We start from the raw sequence: 10,574 nt of genomic DNA, 5'->3' as shown, positions 1-10,574 counted from the left end.
CCTTACAGTCATATAAGACTTATCTTTTCTTTGCAATAAAGCTTTCTTTATAGAAAAATCATGAAATATAGCCCTTTTCTATTTGGTGTGCCTGATCAGGGCTTATGTATTTTGCATAGTCCCGCCCCCTTCCCTGCTGTTTGGAATCCTGAGGTTGGTTGCGCTTACTACCGTGATCTCAGTGTCCACAAGCCTCATTTTCTCGCTGCTTGTGGCGTTAGTATCCCATCCTGGAGGGTTTAGGGTTGGGGGAAGAGGGAGATGTAGAACTGTGGTGCCCTGTGGGTTGGTCTCAGAGGGTGGCCTTTAAGATTCTCTCCCCTCTGCATGGGAGAGGGGGGGGGTGGCTCGGAGGACCCCATAGCCTGGCAGCCACTACCTCACCTCCATTCACACACAGACCACACTTGCTGTCTGTGCCATCCCGCACCACAGGAGGGAGATAACCTGAGAAAAATATTTCCGGGTTTCTGGGTCCCTCGAGTAGGGACCAGTGCTGCCAGGAGCGAAGCTTCACCTAATGTTCCATTGACCAGGGACAGGTTTCGCTGGACAGCTCCACACCCCAATACCCTTCTGAGCCACAGCTTCACACTTTTTGATAAAAGAATCTGACGAGGCTGGGAATGTGGTTTAGTGGTACAGTGCTTGCCTCACTTGCATGAAGCCCTTGGTTCGATTCCTTAGTACCACATAAACAAGCTGGGAGTGGCACTGTGGCTCAAGTGGTAGTGCTAGCCTTGGGCAAGAGGTCAGGGACAGTGCCCAGGCAGGCAGCATTCAAGCCCAAGTACTGGCAAACTTGAAAACAAACCTCAAAATAGCTGGGGGCGACGCTCCCGCCGGGCTGGCCACATCCCCTGATCTTCAGGCCGCGGCTCTGGGTGGGGACCCACAGTCTTCTCCACGACTGTCTGCACCCGCAGCCCGGTCCTACAGGGAGATCCACTGCGACATGGCTGCCGCTGGAGCCCAGGCCGGGAGCAGCCCCGCGGGGCCCAGCGGGCTGCGGGGTAGCTTATCACTGAAAATTCAAGAGTCCTGTGGTTTACTTAGTGGGCTCAGCAATGTTCTACATCGACACGTGGAACAGATCATGAATGAATGCTGGCTGCAGCCTCTCTGAGAAGACGTGTGTGGATACACAGCCTGTTCCATCCTCCCCCTGTAAAGGGCCAGCCTGGGCTCGGTGGACACAGGCAAGACGCCATGACCAGCTGGAACAGCCTCTTCAAGAACCCTCCTGAGTCACTTTCCCCACTGAGTTTACAAGGGACATCTTGGCTGTTCCAAGCACAGGTGACCCAAGCGCTGGAATCCTGCATCAGCAGCAAAGAGGCTCACCAGCTTCAGAACGTCATACCTCTGTTTCATGTCCTAATTTCCCCACTGGTCCCAGGAGGTGGAGAGCTGAGGCTGAGGATGCCAGACAGATGCAAGTGACCACCTGGCCATGACTACCACTTGTGAAGGGCCTTGCTTTCCATAAAACCCTTTGCGTGAACTTGGGGGAGGCACTGTGGTCTGGAGAGCGTGTGGAAAGAGTGGAACACTTGTGTGATATTTCTCTAGTGTGCCTCTGACACATCACTGCAGACTGGGTGGTTTAGAGATCTGTGTTCACAGCTCTGAAGTCCAGCAACATGGAATCAGTGTCTTCTGGGTCACATTCCCTCAGGAGGTACAAGGCACAGTGAGCTCTAGGTCTTCTCTCAGCTTCTAAACCTGTGAGAGCAGAGTGAAGTCTCTACAGAGGATCATCCCTTGGTGCATTTCCGGGACCCAATTCCCCCCTTTTAGGGGCACAATAACAACCGGAATTGGCGTTGCTCTCTTGCCAAGAGCCCATTTCCATGTAAGGTCACATTCTGGGTGATGAGAGCGTCCACATATGAAATTTGGGAACACAACCCATTACAATGTTCCTGCCTCTGGGCTGGGAAGGTGGCTCAGTGGTAGAGCGCTTGCCTTGCATGCATGAGGCCCTGGGTTCAATTCCTCAGCACCACATAAGAAAAAAGCAAAAAGCTAGAAGTGGCGCTGTGGCTCAAGTGGTAGAGTGCTTGCCTTGAGCTGAAGAGCTGAGGGACAGCACAGTGTACAGGCCGAGTTCAGGCCCCACGACCAGAACAAAAACAATGTTCCTGCCTCTGCCCACAGCCTCTACCTCCCTATTGGTCTTGTGGCTTCTCTGGGGCCCTATCTCCTTCCTGGCACCCAGCAGATCACTGCTGGCCCTGACTGCTGGCCCTGAGCTAACACTGAGAATTCAGTGAGAGCTGGTATAGGGGTGAAGGGTCTCCTAGACTGTTATGGTCCCAGACTGTGTGAGGAAAATTAAGCCGAGAAAGTGATCCTTTACTAAAAACAAAGAGAGGCCATAAAGAGAGACTTTAAAACATTTCACATGGACTTCAGCCCTATCTCATACCCTGCCCAATTAGAATGGCGCCTGCTGTGTGATGTTGTGCATCCCTCCCTGTGATCGATTGCCTCCTGCTTCAAGGGAGTCGATGCCTCACTGTGCACATTGTGTATCCTCCTGTAGCTATCTTTGTAATAAAGCTTCTGTAGCTGTCTTTATTTTTTAATTTTTTGGGGGGGTCCGGTCGTGGGGCCTGAACTCTGGGCCTGGGCACTGTCCCTCAGCTCTTCAGCTTAAGGCTAGTGCTCTACCACTTGAGCCACAGCGCCACTTCCGGCTTTTTTTTTTTTCTTATGTGGTGCTGAGGAATGGAACCCAGGGCATCAGGCATGCAAGGCAAGCACTCTACCACTAAGCCACCTTCCCAGCCCCCTGTAGCTATCTTTGTAACAACCCCTAGCTTCAAGGATGCAGGGACATATGACATTGTTTCTGGAATATACACACCCCAAGAGTAGGAATATTCCGGCTGTGTATAGCACAAGGACAGCAAAGATGGCGCTGAGGGAGTTGAGTGGGCAGAGCCCAATTTGCTTAACGTTCAATATGTAACCAGCCCATGGAAGCTTAGGTGCATGATAGGGTGTGACCTTGACAGTGATTCACTGCTCTTCCTCCCCTGCCATGCTACCCGATCTTTTTTGCTTTAAAAAGGGCTGCTCTGTGTTGTTTCTTCCTGCTTGAAAAAAAAAAAAATAGGGGCTGGGAAGGTGGCTCAGTGGTAGAGCGCTTGCCTTGTATGCCTAAGGCCCTGGGTTCGATTCCTCAGCACCACATATTCAAAATGAAAAAATCCGGAAGTGGCGCTGTGGCTCAAGTGGTAGAGCGCTCGCCTTGAGCTGAAGAGCTGAGGGACAGGGCACAGGCCGAGTTCAGGCCCCATGACCGGACTCAAAAAAAAGCTGGGGACCAAAGGCTTGCACCTGTAATCTTACATTTAGGTGAGATCAGAAGAGGGAGGCTTGAAACCAACTTGGGCAGGGAAACCCAGAATATACCCCCAGAACAAAAGCTGGAGCTGTGACTAGAGCGGTAGTGTGAAAGGAAAACAGCACCAAGCCCCCAGATCTGAATTTGGCTGGCTTTTATTTTGGGGGGTCCGGTTGTGGGGCCTGGGCACTGTCCCTCAGCTCTAGGCTAGCACTCTACCACTTGAGCCACAGGGCCACTTCCGGCTTTTTTTTACTTATGTGCTGAGGAATCGACCCCAGAGACTCATGCATACAAGGCAAGTGCTCTTCCACTGAGCCATCTTCCCAGCCCCTTGGCTCGCTTCTGAATTAGCAGTTTTTCACCTGGGATGCACCTTTACCAGCCTTTGCACATGTCAACCATTAAGACTGAGGTTGTCATTCCCCCATTTGTTTCCATTTCGATGTAGAAAACCTATTTCCTTCAATCGTTGTTAATCTACCGTCCTGTCATAGATCTTGAACTCTCAGCCTGGGCACTGAGCATTTCAGCTCAAGGGAAGTACTCTACCACTTGAGCAGGTGCCACTTCATTTTCTGGTTTATTTATTGAAGACCAGTCTGACTTTGCTACCCAGGCTGGCTTTAAACCAGTCTTCAGGTCTCAGTCTCCTGAGTAGTAGCTAGTAGCCTTATTTGTGTGTCTAAACTAGCTCTAAAGGTCAAGTTCCTAACAGACTCTGGACTGTGTGAAACAGAACCACAAAAAAGCAAATCACAATAGAAATGCAACTTTATTAAGGAAATGAGAATGAAGCAAGTTGAAACTGGATTAGAAAACAGTCTGAAATTTTCCTTTAGTATTCTCCAAAGCTTGAGGCTCCTACAGAGAAAAGATAAGTGTCAGAAAAGCACTCTGTTCTAAACATTGAGAAACCCAAATAAACCCAAACAGTAAAAATTTACCTATTCGCATGGTCTCATCCTTCAGATCTGGGGAAAAAAAAACATGTCTTAGTACCATTTCGTTTTTATTACTTCCTCTTGTAGGAGGTCTTGATATCCCTCAGACAGTTCCTTCTGGAACAATTTTCCTCTCTTCCCCCAGCCAGCCCCAGTGGGTTCACCTTTACAGGCTCTGAGGCGAGGACAGGAAGTAAGACATGTGCGTATTTCTTCATTGGGAAATCTTAATTGTCATACCTCATAGAAGTAAATTTACTTACCAATGATAGCAACCTTCAGTTGAGCAGGAAACATGTTTAACTCCCCTGTAAAGGCAGATATTGGAAGCTTATTTTTGTGGTTGAGGGGGGAAAGGGCAATTTGCTTAGGATGCTTCAACAGATTTTTCTAGGTCATGGGGCTTGAACTCTGGGTCTAGGTGCTGTCCCTCAGGTTTTCAGCTCAAGGCAAGCACTCTAGTACTTGAGCCAGAGCTACCACTTATGGTTCCTTGCGTGGGCTGCCTTTAAACCAAGATCCTCAGCCTGAGTAGCTAGGATTGTAGGTGTGAACTATAAACACCCAGCTTCAACAATCGAGCCTGTTTTTTTACTCCAATCGCAAAGGTAAGCTCACAACTCAGAATATACCTTTCAGTCACAGTGATCAGACTGGGGCGGTATTCAACTCATCACTGTGAGCAGGAACCTATCAGCATTTGCTCAGCATGTGGCTCTTCACAATCACAGGCATGGTAACTATAAATACTCTAAAGACATACCTCATCATTCCCAGCCTCCGCGTAAATCCGGTTCTAAAACAAAAAAAGACTTAAATCAATAAATACAGAACATATTCGATTGTATACTTACAATCCTCCCCAGAATATCAGATTTCCAAGTCTCAACAGCAAGGCATCAGCCGAACGAGATTCCATTAAGGAAGTCATCATGCACAGGCCTGAAAAGGCCCTATTCTGCCTAATGAGGCAAATGTACACATACTGACAGTCACTCACCTTGAAATCAGCAGTCATCTCTGGCAAACAACCTGGAAAAAGACAAACTCATGTGTAAAAGTCCTTTTGTACATGGCTCCCCTATCTCATCTTTTGTTTCTCAGGTGTTCATGTGTTTTCATTAGCAGTCATAGTGAGCTAGTTTGATTCATCATAGAAACTGGGTAATTTACTTGATGGGGAAAAAGAACCAAACTTACCTCTATTACCAGAGGCATCTGGATTGTTCTATCTTATACAGGAACAAGATGAAGCTCCTAAATAAAAGAAAAAATATCAGCAAGCCCTACCTCAAACAAAACCTTTCTTAGCTACCACTGGAAATAGATTGGGAAAGTATGCAGGGTCTTTGCTGTGTTTCAGTTTTAACAGCTGACAGGGATTTGCTATCATCCAGTTACTCCCTGCATAAAGGGTCCATATAAATTTTCACAGCACAACATACCTTAAGATGGAGAAAATTATCACAAAGACCTGGAAAAAGAGAAACAGGTTGCTTCCATGTTTGAGACGGAATAAATTTCTTCATCAGTAACCACTGCCATCAGAACTCTAACATGCTATTTAATTGTTGTGCCTCACTGAGGATCAGCCTGTTAATTCAAATCATCTGACAGTTATGTGGACCAAGCAGATTTTCTAAGAACTGAACCATAGTTAGGGTTTCAATTTCCCCCAGTCTTCACTCAAGGGAGTAAGAAGCAAAAAGGAAACTGCTTCTACTGTTCTCTCCCCTCATGATGTCTGTAAAGATAACCCAGGGCCATTTCTTGAGAATTACCTGTATTCATCCTGGAAGACACAGGAACACTTCAGGATAGGTAACCAGATGCTGCAGACAGATAAGGGAGCCAAGGTTGGTAATTGGTAGCCTTTTAAGTAACACCTCTGTACCACCGAGCCCTTTTTCTCAGTAGTAAGATGACATCACTTAAAACTCAGCCATATGCTTGTCATTTTACATTCATCACAGAATGGCCATCTAGAAAACGCCCCCCTCCCCACCCTATCTACTACTCACCTGAAGCATTACTGCACTGATGGGACTGTATGGTGGCCCTTGTCTCATCCTAGCCAGCTCCTTTAAGCAGGACCACACCTGAAAAATACAAGCCGCATTCCGTTACCCTGTTGGGTCAATTAAATCAGCCTTCACAGATGACGTTTTTGGTCAATAGTGCTACTCAGGATATCTTCGTCCTTTCTCCACCGAGCCATCAGAAAGAGAGAGTTCAACTAAAAAAAATCATCAACGTAGCACATGCCCTAGGAAACTCTACAGAAATTCTGCATTCAACGAAAAAAACGTTCAGCATATCGACACGTACTTACTATGAGAACACTGCCCGGTTCCTTGTGCGTTCAGATGCCTCAACCCTGCAAAAGACACTTTTATCTTAGCACCATTTCCAAGTCTCAACAAGGCAGTGAGGGGCACGTGTTGGGTAGGGGCCGTCTCCTCAGAGTTCAGTTTCCTCACGGAGCTCAGTACAGGTCTGTGAAGTGTTCTCATCACAGAGAGGCCCCATGTGCGGCCCGCCGCCGCCGTGGCGTCCTCTTCTCGCACCCCCGCTGAGGCTGCCGGTTTAATGCCCCGGCCTCCTAGCAGGTACAGGTACTAAAGACCGGCGCGGGCGACTCGCGCCTGTAACCCTAGCTGTTCAGGAAGGCGAGGTCTGAGGGTCGTTTCCTAAGTCTTCAGACACTAACCTCCAACTGACCATCCAAAAGCCCGTAGCGGGGCTGTGCCAGCCCTGAGCGGAAAACCGAGGGTGCTGGGCCCAGGTTCTGAGGACAAGCTCCAGAACCAGCGCACAGACACAGGAAAAGATCTCACGCAGAAAACAAAGGCCAACGAGGAAAACCCAGTTACCGAGAGCAAGCTACCAGCCACACTCACCGAGATCAGCGAAAAACGAGACCGAGGGCCGCGAAGGGAGAACCTTAAATAGTGTTCCGCAGAGGCTCACGGGACTTGAGGGCGGGACTGTGGCGGGCGCACGCGCATCTGGAATTGACTGAGGCTGCCGCGGGAATTGTGGGTCAGCAATTCCAGCCAGGACCGGTGAGGGGAGTTCCGCCCCTTCACTTGCGGCGCCAAAGTGGCGTGCTTGCGTCTTAGGGAGTGCGCAGGCGCGCTGCCCACGGCGATGCGGCAGGACGTCGTCCACCCGGTGCAGTTAACACGGCCGCCCTGCGCCTCCGGGTTCGCGCTCGCCCAGAGCCCACCGCCACGTTTGCCAACCCTTAATCCCGTCCCGGTCTCCCCTTGCCCTTAACTGATACACACTCAGCCTGTGCGCTATGGATCCCCAGCCGCCTGAGGCCTCGGCCGGCGTCGTCTCGGTTCCACACCTGCCGCCTGGCGCACATTCGGGGCCTGATGCCCAGGCTCTCAACGCAGGGGGCGACTCAGGTACGGGGGCCCCGGGCCGAGCTCGGGGGGAGGTCCCCTCTGCATGGAGTCCCACGGGGAACGTAAAATACTCCCCGTAATCCGCAAAGCCGTCCGGTGTTTTCCCGTCTGGCCACCCGCGTCTTGCTGTCGGGTGCCATTTTTCTAGGCCTGTAGTAAGGCCCAAGTCACTTGACATTTATAAAGCCTGTATGTTACTGTGCTCTTCTACTGAGATAGGCCCCCTAACCAGGAGCACCATTTTAAACCACAGTTCATTTGCTTTAATCCTCAAATCTTGCCCAAGAAGTAGGGACAGTGACAACTCTATAGATGAGAGTTTAGGAATAAAGAACTCCCTAGGGACTGGGAATGTGGCTTAGTGGTAGAATGCAAGCCTGGCATACATGAAGCCCTGGGTTCGATTCCTCAGTACCACATAAACAGAAGAAAAAAAAAAAGCTGAAAGTGGGTGCTGTGGCTCAACTGATAGAGTGCTAGGCTTGAGCAAAAGAACCTCAGGGACAGTACCCAGGCTCTGAGTTCAAGCCCCAGAACTGGCAAAAAAATAAAGAACTCCCTGAGTGGTTCAGTGGTAGAGTGCCTGCCTACCCTGCATGAAGCCCTAGGTTCCATTCCTCAGTACCACATAAACAGCAAAAGCCGAAGTGGTGCTGTGGCTCAAGTAGTAGAGCACGAGCCTTGAGCACTGAAAGGCTCAGGGACAGAGCCCAGGCCCTGAGTTCAAGCCCCAGGACCAGCAAAAACAAAACAACCCCCCCCCAAAAAAAAAAAATTCCTTTAGAGCTTTTTACTGTTCTTTAGGTGATTGGCTGAGGTTACAGCTACTGAAAAACTCTTTAATCAGCCAGGCACCTATTGCTCGCACTTGTGATCCTAGATATTCAGGAGGCTGCGATCTGAGGATCTCTGTTCAAAGCCAGCCAGAGCAGGAAAGTCTGGGAGACTCTTATCTCCAATTAACCACCAGAAAACCAGAAGTAGTGCTGTGGCTCAAGTGGTAGAGCACTAGCCTTGAGCTGAAGAGCTGAGGGACAACACCCAGGCCCAGAGTTCAAGCCCCATGATGGACAAAATAAAACAACAACAAAAACATCTGCACCTGCAGGGTCTAATGGTACTGCTTACCTTAGGAGGAAGGTTTTAAGGTGATTATGTGTTCAGAGAGGAACCTGGGGACGTTGAGTAATTTGCTGTTACCTATATATAGCTGATTCCAGGTTTGGAGCCCAACCAGGCAAATTGGGAGCGTATACAAATTTGGGAGTTTGTACTGACAGCCACTATACTGCTTCTCTTCTCCAGGTTGCTGGGGAGTAAGCAAGTATACGGGAAACAAATGAAACAGTCTTAGTCCTTGCATAGTATTTCTCAATTTTTTTCATTGGTACTCTGTCTCGTGCACCAAACTAAAAAGGACATTTCCTTATAGTGTGTGTGTGTGTGTGTGTGTGTGTGTGTGTGTATGTGTATGTGTGTATGTGTATATGTGTATTCGGGCTTCAGTTCAGGGTTTGGGCATTGTCCCTTAGTTTGTTTTTTTTTGGTCGGTCATAGGACTTGAACTCTGGGTTTGGGCTCTGTCCCTCAGCTCTACCGCTTGAGCCACAGTGCCACTTCCGGTTTTCTAGTGGTTTATTGGAGATAAGAGTCTCACAGATATTTCTGCCCGGGCTGTCTTTGAACTTCGATCCTCAAATCTCAGCCTCCTGAGTAGCTAGGATTACAGGCGTGAGCCACTGGCGCTTGGCTTGTCCCTTAGCTTTTTAACTCAAAGTTGGCACTCTACCAATTGATCCACAGCTCCACTTCTGGCTTTTTGGTGGTAATTGGAGATAAGAAGCTCATAGATTTTCCTGCCTGGGCTGGCTTGGAGCCCTGATCCTTAGTTCTTAGTTTCCAAAGTGGCTTGTACAAGGGTGTGTGTGTGTGTCTGTGTCTGTGTGTGTCAGTGTGTGTGTCTTTTGTACACAGGTGTGTGTGTGTGCAGATCTGAGGACTGAATACAGGGTCTTGTTAGGCAAATGTTCTTCCCCTGAACTAAATCCTCAACCCCATGTTTTCATTGTAACATTTATATATATATACACACACACACAATGTACCCGATCAACCTTACTCCCTCTGTCACTCTCCCTTTCTCCTTAAAACAATTTCAACAGATTTAATTTTTCTTTTTTTTTTCAGATTTAATTTTTCTATTTTCATACAAACACACAAAGTACTTAAACCATGTTCACCATCACCCATGAAATTTTAATGCTAATATGCCATATATCTATGTATGCAATTAGCCAGAAACCTTTTTGGTATTCCTTAGCTAGTTTTCACTCCTTTGGAGCAAGTAATGTTCCCAAACATGCCCCAGGATAGCTTAATAAGTAACGCTGTACACAAATACCAAGAAATTTTCAGTTTGAATTAAGTTATGGAGTAGAATAAATCCATTTATTCAATATCTATGAAGTGTTTATTCTGTGCATGATACAACCTGGGGGAGGGGAGAGATGAGTCACTCTGTTCTCAAGGGAATTTTGGTCTGGTAAGAGAACTAAAATGTGCAAATATGTATCCAAATAGCCTAAGTAAGCATGTGATTGAAAAGTTGTAGTCACTGGGGCACTGGTGTCTTTTTTTTTTTTCAGGTAAGGGGTAGGTTTATTCAGTAGACCTGCTGGGACCAGGCAAGGTTGGCACTCCACATGGCTGGGAAAGGCCTGGGAATGAGAGAGAGCTGGGAAGAGAGGAAAGAGAGAAAAGAGCCAGAAAAGAGCAGAGAGAGGGGGTAAGAACAGTAGCACTCACGTGGTATTCAGGTAAGGGGTAGACCTGCTGGGACCAGGCAAGGTTGGCACTCCA

General features: G+C 48.3%; 1 protein-coding gene and 1 long non-coding RNA gene across 4 annotated transcripts in view; one reads left to right on the top strand and one right to left on the bottom strand.

The window, feature by feature from the left end:
* Window positions 1–4,134: 4,134 nt before the first annotated feature.
* Window positions 4,135–7,237, bottom strand: LOC105995247. Of its 3 annotated transcripts, none has more exons than XR_001175561.1 (10): window positions 7,200–7,236; window positions 6,632–6,676; window positions 6,321–6,398; window positions 6,081–6,131; window positions 5,745–5,773; window positions 5,500–5,556; window positions 5,300–5,331; window positions 5,063–5,095; window positions 4,563–4,607; window positions 4,135–4,329 (listed from the first exon to the last, which is right to left on the bottom strand). It is a non-coding gene; the product is annotated as an uncharacterized LOC105995247 (long non-coding RNA). The 3 variants fall into 3 exon arrangements; XR_001175563.1 differs by lacking the exon at window positions 7,200–7,236 and adding an exon at window positions 7,010–7,126; XR_001175562.1 differs by having other exon boundaries at window positions 4,142–4,219; window positions 4,303–4,607; window positions 7,200–7,237.
* A 223-nt stretch (window positions 7,238–7,460) lies between these two features.
* The window catches only part of Slc3a2 (solute carrier family 3 (amino acid transporter heavy chain), member 2), a 29,867-nt gene continuing 26,753 nt past the window's right edge, over window positions 7,461–10,574 (top strand). Inside the window, exon 1 of the mRNA XM_013029274.1 lies at window positions 7,461–7,715. Coding sequence (XP_012884728.1) covers window positions 7,604–7,715 — 112 coding nt within the window. The 5' untranslated portion in view covers window positions 7,461–7,603. The remainder of the gene's footprint in view (window positions 7,716–10,574) is intronic.

Source organism: Dipodomys ordii, unplaced genomic scaffold (genome assembly GCF_000151885.1).
Source record: "Dipodomys ordii isolate 6190 unplaced genomic scaffold, Dord_2.0 Scaffold117, whole genome shotgun sequence".
NCBI lineage: Eukaryota > Metazoa > Chordata > Mammalia > Rodentia > Heteromyidae > Dipodomys > Dipodomys ordii.
Note: the sequence above shows the minus strand (reverse complement) of the source record. Positions and strands in the feature narration are given on the sequence as shown.